The following is an 18915-nucleotide window of genomic DNA, read 5'->3' on the forward strand; positions in this document are numbered from 1 at the left end:
TCCTCGCTCGCATCAGCTCTCGAGTGGAGCTGTAATGACCAAGGCACGATACTCCAAACCCTCTCTCTCTCTCTCTCTCCTCCAAGTGGATTTCTTTACAATTAATCGGATTCCACCTGGGGGGGAGGGGGAGTGGGGGCGGGAGGGGGGGGGAGGAGCTAGGAACAGTCATCTACACACACGCGTCCACTTGAGTCAGCTGAGTTGTGGGGGTGACGGTGGGGGTGGGGATGTGTGGTGGTGGGGGTGGTCACGGCTTGTGGACATGGTTTTATGACTCGAGGGAGGGAGGACAGAATCTTCGTTGAAAACCTAGCCTACAGGGGAGAAAGAGCCATCGTGCTCAATTTTGTATTCAGCTTAGTGGGAAGAACTAGGGATAGGACTAGGAGGGAGAGAAGTAACGGGGTGGAAAGGATAGGAGAGAGAGAGAGAGAGAGAGAGAGAGAGAGAGAGAGAGAGACGAACTGTTTTATTCCAATAAAAGGCCAAAGCCCCCTTACTGAAGCGATGGGAGAGAGAGTGAGTGAGTGAGAGAGAGAGAGAGAGAGAGAGAGAGAGAGATAAACGAACTGTTTTATTCCAATAAAAGGCCAAAGCCCCTAACTGAAGCGATGGGGGAGAGAGAGAGAAAGAGAGAGAGAGAGAGAGAATGAACGAACTATTTTATTCAAATAAAAGGCCAAAGCCCATTACTGAAGGGGTGTGGCACAAGTACAACGTTTTACACACCAACCCCCCCAAAAAAAACAAAACAAACCAAAACAAAACAAAACGAAACAAAACAAAAACCCACAAAAAACAACTGATACCACAAGAATTTAATACTAAGCATATACATCAATAGCGCCCCCCCCCCCCCAAAAAAAAAGACTATGAAGTCATGATATATCAGCCTCTTCAATGAGAAAGAGAGAGGGGGGGGGAGAGTGAGAGAGAGGGAAAGGGAGGGAGGGAGAAGAAAGAGAGAGAAAAATTAATGAAGGCATAGAAAGAGAGGGAGAGAGAGAGAGAGAGAGAGATACACACACATGTGTGCCCTGTAGGTGTTTCTGTTATGCCTTCAGTGACCGTCTTTCTCTCTCTTGAGCCCCCCCCCCCCCCACCCACCCACCCACACCACCCTCCTACCCACCACACCACCCCCCACGCACCCCGCTTTTGTCCCCTGACACTTCGAGACCCTGTAATGTGTACATGAAAGCGCGTGTACCTCTCACCTTCATTGAATGGGGGGGCCGGGCCACCTCCCCCCCCCCCCCACGAGTTGTGTGTGTGTGTGTGTGTGTGTAAAAGGCCGGAGGGTGTTGAGGGGGGATGGGGTAGTAGTGAATGTAATGAGGAGGTTGGTTGGTTGGTTGAGCCAGTCCTCCGTCCTTTTGTGTTCGCTAGCGCTGGAGGCTGACACGCCAAGGTGTGTATTCGATGAGAGGGGGGGTGTGTGGATGGGGGAGAGGGGGTTGGGAGGGGGGAGGGGGGGTTGACTGGACAGGAAGGCGGGCGTCTGTCTACACGGTCCGTGTCACATGGAGGGGAGGGAGAGAGAGAGCGAGAGAGAAAGATAAGATGGGTTGGTATGGTCAGCGGTAGAGCGTCAAAAATGGAAGTTTCGGTGTTTTTTTTCGTCGCATTCTCCTCTCATGTCCACTGACGCCACTGTCTGATTTCTTGTCTCCATCTTCCAGAAGAAAAAAAAAAGAAGAGGAAGAGGAAGAAAAACAACAAAAACACACCACGGAACGTGTGTGTGTGTGTGTGTGACTGCGCGCGCGCGCATATGTCTATGTGTGTGTGTGTGAGAGAGAGACTGTATGCGCGCGCTTGTGTGTATGTGTATGCGTGCGTGCGTGCGTGCGTGCGTGTGTGTGTGTGTGTGTGTGTGTGTGTGTGTGTGTGTGTGTTCTTTTGCTCTGTGGGGGTGGGGGGAGGTTCGGAATTGTATATGTGTTTGTACGGATGAGGATGTGCGAGTCATAACCATCAAAGAGGATCAGTATTTCGTAGATAATTAGCACTGCGAACAAATGGCAGTAATGTGTTAGTGGCCAAGTTAACACTCATGGTGATAAGTGGGAGTTATCATAAGAATAAGGCTGTCCCTTGAAATACTTTTGGAGGTGTGTGTCTGTGTGTGTGTTGGGGGGGATGGGGGGGACAGGGGGGGATTTCTATCGTCTCCCGAATGGAAAGGGGGGAAATTGAAGGGCGGGAATTAGAAAGACAAACCAACAAAACAAACAAACAAAAAAACAAACAAACAAAAAAACCCAAAAAACCCCAAAAAACAAACAAACAAACAACAACAACAACAACACACATAGACAATAACATACTCACACACAACAAACAGAAAGAACAACAAACAACAAAACCAAGAACAAAGAAGCAACGAAGAATCAGTATTTTCCATCGAACAGTTGGCCCCTAAATTGAAGGGCATACTGATGAAAGAAACACAATTTGAAGTTAAACACTGAACTGGGCAAATCTGTTTATGAAAGAGTATGTATCCATGGAGGTTCTGAAACTACGTAGTGAAACTACTTTGTCAAATAAAGGTGGAAGGTGGCAGAATGGTTAAGACGCTCAGCTGCCAATACAGAGAGTCCGTGAGGGTGTGGGTTCGAATTCCGCTCTCGCCCTTTCTCCTAAGTTTGACTGGAAAATCAAACTGAGCGTCTAGTCTTTCGGATGAGACGACAAACCGAGGTCCCGTGTGCAGCACGCACTTGGCGCACTGAAAAAGAACCCATGGCAACGAGAGTGTTGTCCTCTGGCGAAATTACGTAAAATGAAATCCACTTTCATAGGTACACAAATATGTAAGCATGCACTCAAGGCCTGACTAAGCGCGTTGGGTTATGCTGCTGGTCAGGCATCTGCTCAACAGATGTGGCGTAGCGTGTATGGATTTGTCCGAACGCAGTGACGCCTCCTTGAGAAAGTGAAACTGAAACTGAAACTGTCAAATACTAAAAAAAAAGTTTGAACATAAAAACAAATAACCAACAAACCAATTAAATAAGCATTTTGAACGAAGAGGAATAAAAAACCCCAGTTAATTAACAACAGAAATTAATCATCTTTCCATCGAACAGTGAAGGGTTCAGCGCGGAAGACCGAAAAAAAAACCTCTTCTATTGACGCTAGCGTGAAGCCATAGGAAGCTACAATGGTGTAAGTCACGGAGCGGTTTGGTCACCTCTGCAATCTGATCGCTCATTGGTCCCACACGACACGCGACACTTTTATCACCTTGGAGAAGAACCCTCAGAATCTGGGCGGAAAAACTTGTGAGATGTCAGTTGACTCCTTGCTGACCTGGTGTTGGGGACTCGGGAAGTGACAAGCGAATCTGTGAATCCCCAAATCGCAGTTTGTGATCGGGGAGTGTTGTGTGGTGAAGGCAGATATTATTCAAGAATCCTCTCCATGGTTTTCTGGATAAGCGTTTGCGGTGGCTGGTTTTGTTTAGAGGTAAAGTGTTTGTTTATTTTTTTTGTTCTTTCTTTCTTTCTTTCTTTCTCCCATTCATTCATTCACTCACAACATTCATTCATTTTTTCTTTCTTTCTTTTTTTTTTTTCCATACAAACTTTTAGAGAATATTTTTGTTTGTATCAGAATTTTCTTCTTTTTATTTTATTTATTTTAATTTTTTATTTATTTATTTTTTTAATAAGAATCTATCAGAATCCCTCCCTTTTTTTTCCTGCCACTTTCAATCTCGCTTTGTGATCTGTATTAATTTTGGAATATTAATTTAATACCCATTTCCCCCCCTCGCCATTCTTTTCCTTTCTCTTGGTGGCATACTGATATAGGCATTGTCGTCGTGCTAGAGAGAAATTGCATATGTTCTGTTGTTGCGCGTAGGTGGTTAAAGGTCTTTGTCAGAGTTGTTCACAACTGTAGAAGTCCGCGATCTAGTTCTCTATAAGTTTGACAGCTGCTTTCATTTGTCAAGGAGGTGATGATTTTCCTGATATTTCAACGGGGATCTTCATTCAACAAATTGATTCCGTGGGATCGAAAAATAAGTTGCCGAGGCTTCAAGATCATAGTTTCTGTGCTTATTTGGTAGTTTCAACGAAGCGAAAAAAACATTGGCGGAGACTGCACACAGCCTGTGAGCAGCCAACAACAACAACAACAGCAACAACAACAATCGTTAATTAAAAGCTAATCCGTGCTGCGTTGTCTGGTTAAGCAGTGATGCGACTACATTTTCTGACACTGTTTTACAGAATCTTTCCCAGTCCAAGCGCTTTTGTCGACTGGTTTTAAGATACGGCGCATTCTTCAGACAGTCTTTAACTCGAAGCAGATGGCAGTTATCATATGAGCATTTTTTTCAGACAGTCTTTAACTCGAAGCGGATGTCCAGTTTGGATTTCAGATATGTCGCATTCTTCGGGCTGTCGCTAACTCGAAGAGGGTGACGGTTGTGATTTTGAAGATTTGGCGGCATTCCTCAGGTGGTCAAGTCTCTTAAGCCGAAGCAGATGGGAGCTGCGATAGCTGTGATAGATAGTTTCCGGGGTTTTCGATTCGATTGTCGTCGCTGCTGGTCAGGCATCTGCTTGGCAGATGTGGTGTAGCGTATATGGATTTGTCCGAACGCAGTGACGCCTCCTTGAGCTACTGAAACTGAAACTGTCGTGGCTGCTGTTGTTGTTCAGTGACAACACTTTTGATATGGACGAATTCCTCTTTCATTTCCTGGACAATCCTCGCGACGGTATGAAAATCTACACGTGTTTTCAATTGGCTACATAGTGCGGAACATTGCTGTATAGAGCAACGCAGTGAGCAAGTTTGTCGTACGTTATCAGGCTTTCCGTATTTAATCAATTAAAACTATCGTGGTTGTCTGATAGCCAGAAGGGCGGTAGATGACTAATCCCTGGACAAACACGCAAGGAAGGTGAGGAGAGATAAATGTAAATCCTTGTTACGCATTCTCTCGGTCTCTCTCTCTGTCTGTCTGTCTGTCTCTCGATATTGTGTCATCTATTCAAGTGTTATAATACCCCTTCCCATGCCCACCCCCAGTCCCCTGGTTTTGAATTGTGGTGCATGGCCAAAGTTCATTAAAACATTTTCGTTGGTTCGTTCGTTCTCTCTGTCTCTGTGTGTGTTTGTCTGTCTGTGTGTGTGTGTGTGTGTGTGTGTGTGTGTGTGTCTCTCTCTCTCTCTCTCTGTGTGTGTGTGTGTGTGTGTGTGTGTGTGTGTGTGTGTGTGCAAACAGAAGTCTCCCGTGATTTTTTCGCCCTTTAAGTTGCTTCCATCCGCATGGCGCTTTTGTTTCTAGTGTCAGTGACGGGCGCAATAGCCGAGTGGTTAAAGCGTTGGACTTTCAGTCTGAGGGTCCCGGGTTCGAATCTCGGTGACGGCGCCTGGTGGGTAAAGGGTGGAGATTTTTCCGATCTCCCAGGTCAACATGTGTGCAGACCTGCTAGTGCCTGAACCCCCCTTCGTGTGTACACGCAAGCAATAGTCTTGTACAAGCAAAGATCAAATACGCACGTTAAAGATCCTGTAATCCATGTCAGCGTTCGGTGGGTTATGGAAACAAGTAAATATCCAGCATGCACACCCCCGAAAGCGGAGTATGGCTGCCTACATGGCGGGGTAAAAACGGTCATACACGTAAAAGCCCACTCAGTGTATATACGAGTGAACGTGGGAGCTGCAGTCCACGGACGCAGAAGAAGAAGTTTCTAGTGTCAGTGAGAGGAGGGTGACGTTACTCGGTGAGTTGCACGGACATTATGATAAATGAATCTGTAGCTTCGTGGGTGAATGGTGGTTGTTCGTTCATCTTTGTTTTGGTTTGTGAAATGATTTGTTCACCCACCTTGGAAGGAAAGCTTGTATTATTGCCCTCAGTGCTTTTTTTTTTAAAGCCATCAAATTATTCTGAAACCTCGGACGATGTGTACGTACCAAACATCTGTATCCGTCGGTCAGTCGTCCAAAGCATCTCACACTTTGAGTTTGAATTGCCCAGTGGGGGGAGGAGTATCTTTAAGGTGTGTGTGTGTGTGTGTGTGTGTGTGTGTGTTAGACTCTGTCCATGAGACATGAGTTTTACAAAGCTGTATTATATTACATCGGAATGACTTAACGACACAGAGCCGTATCACTTCCAGGATAAATATAGCTACGAATGTAGGCTGTATACAAACGTGAAATCATTGCCGCGCACTAAACGTTTAAGCTCCATGTGTGTGTGTGTGTGTGTGCAGTGAACGTAAACAGACCAAGAAAAAAAAAGGTGTGTAATTATCAGTATGTGGCATTGAATCAACATCGTAATGAGAAAAAAAAAGACCCATAGTTTTATAATTCTTATTTCATTTAAATCTATGTTTTAATTATTATTATTATTATTTTTTTTTGCAACCGCAGTGTTTGCCCTAAAGAGTCTAGTTCGGAAAAAAAAAAAAAAAAGCTGTAATAATTTTAAGCGTCCCGAGAGGCACCATCAGAACAGTGGCACAGTGAACACGGAACAGTGGTACGTAGTACTGTTTATGAGGTCAGCAGCTGTTGTCACGAGTCCAGCTTCACACAACAGACATTTGTTTGAATCTGAAATAATGGTCTCCCAGTTGTTTTTGTTTAAATTTATTTTATGGTCCATGTTTGGACACAGAACAGATCCTAAGCGGGAAAAAAAGAGAATTTCTGACAATGTCTACAGGTCACGTAATTTATCGTCGAGAGAGAGAGAGAGAGAGTGTGTGTGTGTGTGCGCGCGCGCGCGTGTGTGTGCAACCCAGTGTACACGGGTGATTATAATTTCATTTATTGAACAGTGGAGCTTATGTATTATATTAATATATTATCGTACCCGTTGCATTTTTAACCGAGTTTGCGAGGGGTAAAAAAAAAGAAAGAAAAAAAAAGACAAGAAAAAGAAACATTGGAAACAATGTGTTGCTTGTTGGCTGTTGCGACTGTGTATTTTATCTTATCATCTCTGTAGCTGTCAGTGTTCTGCTGTAATGGATTGCAGAGCTCTTTCTCTCTGTCTCTGTCTCTCTCCCTCCACCCCCCCCCTCTCTCTCTCCCCGTGTCATGTGATTTTCTCTCTCGCCATGGTGCCAACGGTTTTGCTAATATTATATTATTACTTGTTTATATTACGTGATATGCAGGAAGAAAACAACAACAACAACAACAACAAATCAATTATAAATGTTGCTATAGTTTAAGATACGACCAGTGTGTGTTTGAGACATGCTTTTCAGGAACATAACAACGAAAAGCGTTCTGATTAATTAAACAACCAACCTGAAGTAAGTAGTACGTGAGCAGGTTGCATCGTACAGACGCAAATAGAATGCTGCACAGTTCTTGATTGTGTACTAATAGGTTGTTGTCTGGGGATTAAAAAAAGAAAAGAAGAATATTCTCCTGTGGGGTATGAATGAAGTTACAGGTCTATTGGGTGTGTGTGTGTGGGGGGGGTGGGGTGGGGGGAAGGGGTGGTGGTGGTGATGGTGTGTGTGTGTGGGGGTGGTGGGTGGTTTGTGGGGGTAATGCAGAGAGAGGGTAAATGCAAGATAGGGAAAAGGTTCCGGACAGTATGATAATGACCATGCAAATTTTATAACAACACGCGAGTGGCTTTCAATGGGAGGGGGGGGGGGGGATTCATGCTTCATTTTTTTCCCCCCATTGCATGGTACACGACAGACTTCCAACTGTGCATTGTTTAGCTGCCGACTTCACAGGCAGTATCTTACTATCTATCTTGATCTATCGTTGCAGTCAGTCAGAAGTGTGTGAAAAGACAACTTGTGGTCCTGCGGTGTTGCCTTGGAACTAGAGCGTTAGTGGTTTGGACAGATTAACATTCTCTCTCTCTCTCTCTCTCTCTCTCTCTCTCTCTGTCCCTTCCTCGCTCCCCCACTCTCTCTCTCTCTCTCTTTCTTCCTACCCTTTCTCTCCCACCTCCTCTCTCCTGCTCTGTCGCTCTCCCACCCTCTCTCCTTCCCCCCTCTGTCTGTCTCTCTCTCCTTCCACTCTCTGCCAGTCTCTCTCTCTGTCTCTGTCCCCGCCCTCTCTCCTTTCCCCCTCTCTCTGTCTCTCTCTCTCCTTCCACTCTGCCAGTCTCTCTTTGTCTCTGTCCCGCCCTCTCTCCTTCCCCCCTCTCTCTGGCTCTCTCTCCTTCCACTCTCTGTCCGTCTCTCTCTGTCTCTGTCCCGCCCTCTCCATTTCTCCCCTCTCTCTGTCTCTCTCTCGTTCCGCTCTCTGTCTGTCTCTCTCTGTCTCTGTCCCTCCCGCTCTCCTTCCCCCCTCTGTCAGTCTCTCTCTCCTTCCACTCTGCCAGTCTCTCTTTGTCTCTGTACCGCCTTCTTCCCTCGCTCATCTTAATTTCGCTTTCGTCCCCCCCCCCCCCCCCCCCTCCCACCCCCATCCCTCCCGTCTCTCTCTCTCCCTCCTTCCACTGTCTGTCTGTCTCTGTTCTGCCCTCTCCCTCCCCTCCTCCTCCTCTCTCTCTCTCCCTCTCTCTCTCATGTGAGTGAGTATGTAACACTATACATGTACTAAAATGTACAGCCACACTGGGCAGGATGGAGGTCGGCGCTGGAGGTCTCGTGCTGTTCGTTGACGTGGAGAGCGTTGGTGGCTCCAACACCACCAAGAGAAAACTGTACCATTACCATTACATGTAAAAAGCTTCGCCGCTGCTGTACAGTACAGTAGACGTCTTGTACTCGCCGCGCAGCTAGCTAGCTAGTAGATTCCGACGACCACCACCACCAATCATACAGCATGCACTCACCCTCTCTCCCCGAACACCCCCTCTCCCTTCCCTTCTCTCCCTCCCTTCCCTCCCTTCCCTCCCTCGTGATACCGTTAGAAACACAGTCACTCTCAAACCCCCTCCCTCCTCCCGCCCCTCCTCCCCCCCCCCCCCCACATCCTTTGACTTTCCCTCCACGACTTACAAATGTTCTCCCTCCTCCCTCCTTCCTCCTTACAGGGGAGGTGGGGGGTGGGGGGGCGGGGGGGGGGGGGGGCGTGTGAGAAGGGTTTGTGAGGAAGGAGTTGGGGGGGGGGGGGGGGGGGGGGGGGGGAGGTGGGTGATGTGGTGGTGTGTGTGTGTGGAGGGGGGAATTGAGGGAGCCTGTTGCGATCGTGTATGCATGCTAGCAACTCAAGGAGCTCTCATACTCATTGAATTATTCATTGCAGAGCTGGCAGGCCAGACAGATTGAGCACGATGAGTTGGTTGGTTGGTTGGTTGAATTGCCCATGAGTATGATGATGATGATGATGATGATCCAGGGGCTTCTTCTTGTATTTGCGTGACTGAAAAATGTGTTCGATGGGTTGAACAGAGCTTGTTCATGGCATTGCCTACTTTGTCTTTGACTGTGGATTCTCTTCGGTGAGAGCGCCCCTCATGTGGGCTTTGCAGCTTGTTGTTTCTGCACAGTAACCTCGATGTCAGACAGACACAGACCTGTACATAATCACACACACACACACGCACACACCTGCACACACACACACACACACATGCACGCAGGAACGCACGCACGCAACCACGCACGCACAGTATATTCAAGACACACACACACACACACACACATGCACGCAGGAACGCACGCACGCAACCACGCACGCACAGTATATTCAAGACACACACACACACACACACACACACACACATATGAAATACAAATAGAGGATAAAAGGATGGGGACAAATTACCCCCCAGTAAACATTCCTCACATGTTCTGTGTGGTGTGTTATACTGTATTGCGTCGCAGACTCGCATGTATGCACGAGTAGTGGAGTGGTGGCCTAGAGGTAACGCGTCCACCCAGGAAGCAGGAGAATCTGAGCACGCTGGTTCGAACCCCACAGTAGCCAGTATTTTCTCCCCCTCCACTAGACCTCGAGTCTACCATCTACCGCCTTCGCACAGGACACTGCGGCCTCCGAGCACACCTGAAGAGGATTGGAGTGGCAGCCACATCCCTATGTGATTGCGGCCAGGCTGACCAGAGCCCATCCCATATTCTCCAAGACTGCCCCCTGTATGAAAAGATGTGGCAGCAGTCCTGGCCTGGGGGTGCTGACCTCAACACCAAGCTCTGGGGGACGGCAGCCGATCTTCACCGGACGTCCGAGTTTGTGGCATCCCTCGGACTTCGACCCTGACTGCGTAGCTGTCGAACGCAAAGAAGAAGAAGAAGAAGACCTTGAGTAGTGGGCTGGACACAAGTCATTCGGATGAGATGATAAACGGAGGTCCTGTGTGCAGCATGCACTTTGGCGGATGTGAAAGAACCTACAGCAACAAAAGGGTTGTCCCTGGCAAAATTGTGCAGGAAGATCCACTTTGATAGGAAAACGAAGTAAAATTGCAGGCAGGGGAAAAAAAGAAAGAAAGAAAGGGTTATGCTGTCAGCATAGCGATGCACTCTCCCATGGGAGAGCAGCCTGAATTTCACACAGGGTAATCTGTTGTGACAAAAAGAACAATACAGTACAGTACAATACAATACAGTACAGTACAGTACAACTACAATACAATGCAATACAGTACAATACAGTTCAGTACAGTACAGTATAGTACAATACAGTACAATACAATGCAATGCAGTACAGTACAGTACAGTACAGTACAATCCAGTACAGTACAATACAATACAATACAGTACAGTACAATACAATGCAATACAGTACAATACAGTACAACACAATCCAGTACAGTACAATCCAGTACAGTACAGTACAGTACAGTACAATCCAGTACAGTACAATACAATACAATACAGTACAGTACAATACAATACAATACAACACAACACAATACAACACAACACAATACAATACAACACAACACAACACAACACAACACAATACGATGTAATACAACGTGTGTGTGTGTGCCGTTTTTTCAGGTCCGGCAGGTCAGTGTCCTTTGGGGCAAGGATGAATGTTGGCTCAGACAAGGAGCTCAGCGATTTACTTGACTTCAGCGCTGTGAGTACCCCGTTCCACAGACTGCCCCGTTCCACAGACTGCCCTTTGTCTGTTCCTCTGTGTCACTGCCTGTGTCTTGGGCTGTTTTCACTTGTGTCCTCCAGTCCTGTCTGTCTGTCAAACCTGTGTCTGTCTGGTCTGTAGTCTGTGTCTTGTCTCATCACCTGTGTCGGTCCACCTGTCACTCGTGTCCTTCTGTCTCTTGTCACCTGTGTCTGTCTGTCTGTCTGTGTCTGTGTCTTGTCACCTGTGTCTGTCTGTCTGTCTGTGTCTGTATTTTGTCACCTGTGTCTGCTGTCTTTTGTCACCTGTGTCTGTCTGTCTGTTGTCTGTGTCTGTCTCTTGTCACCTGTGTCTGTCTGTCTGTTGTCTGTGTCTGTCTCTTGTCACCTGTGTCTGTCTGTCTGTGTCTGTCTCTTGTCACCTGTGTCTGTCTGTCTGTGTCTGTCTTTTGTCACCTGTGTCTGTCTGTCTGTCTTTTGTCTGTGTCTTGTCACCTGTGTCTGTTTGTCGTCTGTGTCTGTATTTTGTCACCTGTGTCTGCTGTCTTTTGTCACCTGTGTCTGTTTGTCTGTTGTCTGTGTCTGTCTTTTGTCACCTGTGTCTGTCTGTCTGTCTGTGTCTGTGTCTTGTCACCTGTGTCTGTCTGTCTGTGTCTGTCTCTTGTCACCTGTGTCTGTCTGTCTGTGTCTGTCTGTGTCTGTCTCTTGTCACCTGTGTCTGTCTGTCCGTCTTTTGTCTGTGTCTTGTCACCTGTGTCTGTCTGTCTGTCTGTGTCTGTCTCTTGTCACCTGTGTCTGTCTGTCTGTCTTTTGTCTGTGTCTTGTCACCTGTGTCTGTTTGTCTGTTGTCTGTGTCTGTCTTTTGTCACCTGTGTCTGTCTGTCTGTCTTTTGTCTGTGTCTTGTCACCTGTGTCTGTCTGTCTGTTGTCTGTGTTTGTCTTTTGTGTGTGTCTTGTCACCTGTGTCTGTTTGTCATCTGTGTCTGTCACTTGTCACCTGTGTCTGTCTGTCTGTTGTCTGTGTCTGTCTGTCTGTCTGTGTCTGTGTCTTGTCACCTGTGTCTGTCGTCTGTGTCTGTCTGTCTGTCTGTGTCTGTCTCTTGTCACCTGTGTCTGTCTGTCTGTTGTCTGTGTCTGTCTGTCTGTCTGTGTCTGTCTCTTGTCACCTGTGTCTGTCTGTCTGTCTTTTGTCACCTGTGTCTGTTCGTCTGTCTGTGTCTGTCTTTTGTCACCTGTGTCTGTTCGTCACAGATGTCTGTCTGTCTGTCTGTCATCTGTGTCCTGTAGGTCTGAAGTCTGTAGTTTTAAAATACTGTGTAATAACTTGTGCGTTCCTCAGCTGTCTTTCATCACAATCACCTGTTTCTGATGTCTCTGTGTGTAGTTCATACTTAAGACTGAAGCTTGTGCCGTCTGTTAGTCATATGCACCATTTATACAGTATGTAACATGAATACAAAATCACATGCACTGTTGACAGAAGAATATACTACATGCACTTGTTCCACTGTGCGTAGCTAGAACTAAGTAGGTGTGGATTTGTAAACAAATGCCAATCATAAATCTGTTTATTTTGTTATGTCAGAGGCATTGATTATTACTATTAAACTAAACTTTTCTGTGTTTATATTTTCCTCGTCAATCAGTGTCAGCTGTTTTTCATTGTGTCATGTTGTTTGTTGCTTATAACGCCCATAGCATACCAGCTTTTTGTGTTGTCTACATGGTAAATCGTGTTGTCTCTTTCATGATGGTGTTACTGAATATGCATGCAAAAAAAAAAAAAAAAGAAAAAAAAAAGAAGAAAAAAAAAGCTTTTTATGTGTCATTGTCAGTCTACTACTAGTGTACCCATTACCAACAGTGCCCAGCATATTTTGAAATAGTTTCTATGCATTAAAAAAAAAAAAAAAAAAAAGCCTTTGGAGACAGATTGCTAAGTACTGCAAGCCTAGAACTGTAGAAGTAGAACCACCATCTTACATGAGAACACCTAAATCATATTTATTACAATTTTTCAAGTTCTAAAACTGTTTGGTGTTAAAAGTTCTGGATACACAATGAGACTTGAAGTGGGTTTGTGAAGTTAAATTTAAAGGAAGAGAATAAGACTTTCAAAGTTTCATGCTCTCTCTGTATTTAATGAAGGATAATTTTGAAATGGTATTATTATAGGTTACACGACGAGTCTGACGGAAGTAGTAAGACTTTCAGAGTTTCATGCTCTCTACATAATTAATGAAGGATAATTTTGAAATGGTATTATTATAGGTTACACGACGAGTCTGACGGAAGTAGTAAGACTTTCAAAGTTTCATGCTCTCTACATAATTAATGAAGGATAATTTTGAAATGGTATTGTAGGTTACACGACGTGTCCAACAGAAGTAGTAAGACTTTCAAAGTTTCATGCTCTCTCTGTATTTAATGAAGGATAATTTTGAAATGGTGTTATAGGTTACACGATGAGTCCGACGGAAGTAGTAAGACTTTCAAAGTTTCATGCTCTCTCTATATTTAATGAAGGATAATTTTGAAATGGTGTTACAGGTCACATGACGAGTCCGACAGAAGTAGTTCACGAGTAAGTGAAAAGTTCGTTTGATAATTATAACAAGAAAGGAACAAAATGATAACCCAGATCAGCAAATTTCATAGACGTGCCAGCAACAGAGGAAAGACCTGACCAGATTGAAGTAGGGAGCAATTAACATCACGGGCTTCAAGGACTGAGTGATTATATATATATATATATATATATATATATATATATATATATATGATAGTCAGTCGTGTCCGACTATGACCATCAGAACAGCAGAGGAGGCAACTGCTGTTCCGATTATTTGGGCTAGAATTTGATTACAGTGGAGAGTGTCTTGCCCAAGTACATCCCCACTCTCTTGGCCAAGAGGGTTTTAGGACAGTCGGCATTGGGATGGTTCCCAAAGGCCAACTAGCCCACAAGGCTGCAGCACTAGGAGCCAGTGCAATTTTGCCTCCTAGTTTGAGAGTGATAGTCCTTCTGGATTGGTAATGGTAGCTTAGAAGTGTGACTGTTTGAAAGATGACTTGAGACTTTGTGAGTTTGTCGTAAAACAAAACTGTGAGCACTGATGTTAAAAACATGAAAAGTAAAAAAAATACTAAAATGTCATGCAAATCATGTTTTTTTTTGAAAAAAAAAGCAACACAGAACAAAAAAAAAAAAAAGAAAAAAAAAAAAGGGAAGAAACAAACATGGTTTTGTCTTCGTTCTTTTGTTTGAAATAAACCCTGTTATAAAACCACAAAAAAACTTTCATTATTGAAGAAAAGAAGTTTCAGTTTCAGTTTCAGTAGCTCAAGGAGGCGTCACTGCGTTCGGACAAATCCATATACGCTACACCACATCTGCCAAGCAGATAGATATCTGCCTGACCAGCAGCGTAACCCAACGCGCTTAGTCAGGCCTTGAGAAAAAAAAAAGGTGAATAAATAATAGATAAGCGTACATAAATAAGTAAATAAATAGATAAATAAATAAATAATAAGTATAATATAAAAAAGGTAGTAGCAGTAGTAGTAGTAATAATAATAATAAATAAATAAATAAATAAATAAGACAACAATGATGAAAGAAAATCAGACGCAACAACACAAAAACGAAAAAAAAAAAAAAAATCAGATCAGTGAAGAAAAGATCTGACTCCAGAGGTTTTTTGTTTTTTTTTCTCCTGTTTTACTGTGCACCGTCTTCTTCAGTCCATTGTATGCTCTCTTCTTGCTGCATGCAAAAAAAAAAAAAAAAAAAGTGTATGGTATGGTGGATGTATATTGTACTGGTTCATTATTCTGCATTGTGGTTGTCACGACATGTGTGCTGTCGTCACACTGTAGGGCATAGTTCTGTGACTGATATGTCAGGAAGATGCACGGAGACCGGTCTTCAGTTTCTGCGAGTGTGTGTGTGTGTAGCCTAGGCATTGCATTACCAAGTGTACCCCCTCCCCTCCCCCAACCCATTTGTGCTTAAATTTGTAATCAAAATCAACTCGTTGAACGCTTTATGCTGAAGCATCATTCAGGCATCAGAATTTGTTTGGTTAAAACGGTTTTCATGTTCCTACATTAGTATATATTATTTATAATTTTTAGACGGGCGCAGTAGCTGAGTGGTTAAAGTGTTGGACTGTCGATCTGAGGGTCCCAGGTTCGAATCACGGTGATGGCGCCTGCTGGGTAAAGGGTGGAGATTTTTACGATCTCCCAGGTCAACGTATGTGCAGACCTGCTAGTGCCTGATCCCCCTTCGTGTGTATATGCAAGCAGAAGATCAAATACGCATGTTAAAGATCCTGTTATCCATGTCAGCGTTCAGTGGGTTATGGAAACAAGAAAACACCCAGCATGCACACCCCCGAAAACGGAGTATGGCTGCCTACATGGCAGGGTAAAAATGGTCATACACGTAAAAGCCCACTCGTGCACATACGAGTGAACGCAGAAGAAGAAGAAGAAGAATTTATAATTTTTATATATCATATGGATAAACTGCAACATGTGTACAAGCAAAGGGAGTCAACTTCTGTGTTATTTCTGGATGAGTCGGGACACCTGTGGCTGTCTCAGTTCGGATGAAAAAAAACAACAACAACTGCTGGTCAGTTTTAGTATGCTTTCTGTTCCACAACACCCCAACTGTACAATAGTGAAGCCTGCCTGAATTATCTCGTCTTTTAAAGTTTGATTCGAAAAATGAAGGATGGATGGTACTGGTAGAATTTGGGCACCATTTCGTTTTAAACTGCATACCTGTAATTAAAACATGTCTGCAAATTTTTATTATTATTATTTTTTTATTATTATAGTTTTGTCTTGTTTAAAAGAAAAGTGAAACTGTAGGACCTTATCAATTCAGGCGAATGAATGTGTTCATGACAGTTCATGAAAGCCCTTTGGTGACAGTGTCTTCTCAGTGATCCAGGACGTTTTTGGTGTGAAGGGTTTTGCACAAGAGACGTATGTTCTACATGTCTCAAGTGCATTGCCTGGAACATGTTTCCGTGCATCTCTCTTGTCTGTCAATCACATATCTATGTCACGTATCCATGGGCTGCTTGCATGTAGTGTTGTCACCTTCCTTGTTACGGTAATGGGTTGTATTACTTGTAGGCATTATTATAATTGTTGTTTTTATTATTGGTGTTTTTTTTTTGTTTTTTTTTCTGAGTTACATCCTTGTGTTTTTTTTCCTTGGTTTTATTTTTATTTATTTATTTATTTTTTTTACTCTTGAGTCTGCAGTGCCAGTTAGTTGGAGAACTCGGCTCCAGTGTCTGAAGTGAAGGTACAGGTTAGATAGATATCCACAGGCACTGGGAGTGTGCGCTTATGAATAAAAATCAATGCTTTTTTTTTCTTTTTTTTCACAGTTCAAGAATAGAGAACAGAAGTTAGGGATTATGATGAGTTCTGGGGTTAACTTAACAGTCATACTGTATGGTAATTTTATTCATTTATCTATATATTTTATCAAAAGTCCTTGGGAGGATGATTCATATTTTCTCCCTTCAGAAGATTTTCAAATGTAGGTGAATAATTTTTTTTTTTTTTAAATCCTACAAATTGTACAGTGGGATTGTTATTTGAAAATACAAAATGTCCCTTACCATTTTTAACTGTTCAGAAAAAAATACCAGGACTTTATATTAATGGGAGAAAAAGGAAAAGAGAAGAAGAAGGGGGGGGGGGGGGGGGGGGGGGGGGGGAAGAGAGAATTGCCCCAGATTTGCTAAAATTGCTAATTGCATCAAAGCACAGAGAGAGATTCAGCATCTTCAGATTAAATGAAATGAAGGGCTGTTCTGTCACTAGTGTCAGTACTGAAAATTAAGACCGGGGAACCAAAGTAGCTGGATGTGAGTTAATGAATTCTGGTGGTGGTGGTTTTGTGGGGGGAGGGGGGGGGGAGAAGAAGAAGAAATTTTCATCACTTTTCCAACCTTGTTTTCTCAACAACAACAAAAACCAAAAACAAAAAAAAACAAAAAAAACAAACTCTTCAACAATGGAACTTAATTTTACAAAAGCCATGCAAGAAATCCATTACTGACCATCGCTACTCCTTCTGTTTGTTCAATTTTTCAGCGCAATCCTTACAAAAGGAAGTAATAGTCACACACAAGAGGAAAAAGAAAAAAGAAAAAAAGGAAAAAAAAAAAAAGAGAGAAGAGAGAAAAGTCCCAACAATATTCTTGTGTTCCAACCTTCTACTACTACTACTACTCCTCCTACTACTACGACTACCACTACTTCTAGCAAGATCTACCCACCTTAGCAGGAGCAACAGCAACAACAACAGAAGAAGAAAAAGAAAAAAGAAAGAAAAAGAAGCGTTTTAAAAAAAAAAGAAGCTGAGAAAGCTTGCCAGCTTGCTGCCATTCCCCACCTCCCGCTGGGCATTATGCATGCTGGGCAGCCAGGGGGATGCATGCCTGCGTACCCGCCACCCTACCCTGATTACTACCCACCCGGCGTCGGCGTTGGCGTCGGCGGTGGGCCCGGCTCTAGCGTGGTGGTGGGGGGTGGGGCCGCAGGGCTGGCGGAGCAGCAGCGTGGTGGTGATGGTTTAGCTCCCCTTCACCCCCATCATCCTCATCCTCATCCTCTTCCTCCTCCTCCCCCTGCATACATGGGTTCCATGTCGGGCCCTGGCGGACAATTCCTGTCGTTGTCTTCTTCTGGTGTGTCGGCGGTGCCGCCGCCGCCGCCGCCGCCGTTGCCTCCATCGCCGGCGGCGTCTGTTGCACGGGCTACTGCTCCTCCTCCTCCTCCTCCTCCGCTTGTCGCAGTTGTGCGTCAGCCTCCTCCTCCCTCCACTTCTGAGATCGATCCTCGTTTTGTTGTGAGTGTTGTCCCCCCTTTTCCTTTGTTTTTTTTTTTAAAATTTAATTTTTTAAAAATTTTATGGTTCTTTTTTTTTTTTTTTTTTTGCTTTTGGTAGTGTTTCCTTGTTTGTTTTTTATTTGGTTTGAAAAAAATATTAAGTATTATTATTATTATTTTTTTGACCATTAATATTGTGACTTTATTTTGGGGTGGGGGAATTCTTTTGGTTGTATTTTTGTCATCATATTTATTTATTTATTTTTTTTTTTTTGGGGGGGGGGGGGGGGTGTTGGTTGTTGGGGTTGATTTTCTCTCTCGTTTATGTGTTTATTGTTATTATTTTTAAATATTGTTTTCAAGAATTGACATTATTACTTCTTTTTAGTTGCACTTTTTTTGTGACTAATACCATAATGATACTACTACTATCGTTTTGTGTGTGGTATTATTTCTGTCTTTGATTTATTGGAGTCTCCTGTTTTGTTGGTTTATTTTATGTTTGGCTTTTTGTGTGTGTTAATTTTGTGTGCCAAGTTTGAACTGAATTCAATATGCGATCTGTGCTTGATGCCATTGTTGTTGCTTTTTTTTGTTTGTGTTTGTGTTTGTTTTTTTGTTGTTGTTGTGTTTTGCTGGCTTTGCTGTAGTTGAGCATGGGTAGCGTAGCTTTATGTGTGATCTGCGCAGCTGAACTCATTGAGTCCTGCACTACTTGAGCGTTACTTGGGCATAAAAATTCGTCTCGTTTAAAACGGTTTTCAGTGTTCTTGTGCATAACCTCAAAGGAAAGGAGCTATCTCCTACAGTATTCCTGGATCTTACATTATAAACTACAAAGGAAGGGAGCTAACTCCTATAGTATTCCTGGATCTTACCTTGTAAACTGCAAAAGAAGGGAGCTAACTCCTACAGTATTCCTGGATCTTACCTTATAAAACTGCAAAGGAAGGGAGCTAACTCCCAGAGTGATGGGGGGGGGGGGAATAGTGACTGCTGGGCCTTTCAAAAACGAAGTTACAGATGATTG

General features: G+C 43.9%; 1 protein-coding gene across 4 annotated transcripts in view; it reads left to right on the top strand.

Moving 5' to 3' along the window:
• LOC143277891 (transcription factor 12-like) overlaps nt 1-18915 on the top strand; it is a 245656-nt gene that overhangs the window by 19057 nt on the left and 207684 nt on the right. For 3 of the 4 annotated variants that reach the window (XM_076582842.1, XM_076582844.1, XM_076582845.1), the window contains exons 2-3: nt 10935-11016; nt 17148-17904. In XM_076582842.1, coding sequence (XP_076438957.1) covers nt 17464-17904 — 441 coding nt within the window. In that variant the 5' untranslated portion in view covers nt 10935-11016; nt 17148-17463. The remainder of the gene's footprint in view (nt 1-10934; nt 11017-17147; nt 17905-18915) is intronic. The other variant, XM_076582846.1, reaches the window with a different exon arrangement.

The sequence above is a fragment of the Babylonia areolata genome, chromosome 35, assembly GCF_041734735.1.
Source record: "Babylonia areolata isolate BAREFJ2019XMU chromosome 35, ASM4173473v1, whole genome shotgun sequence".
Classification (NCBI taxonomy): Eukaryota; Metazoa; Mollusca; class Gastropoda; order Neogastropoda; family Buccinidae; genus Babylonia; species Babylonia areolata.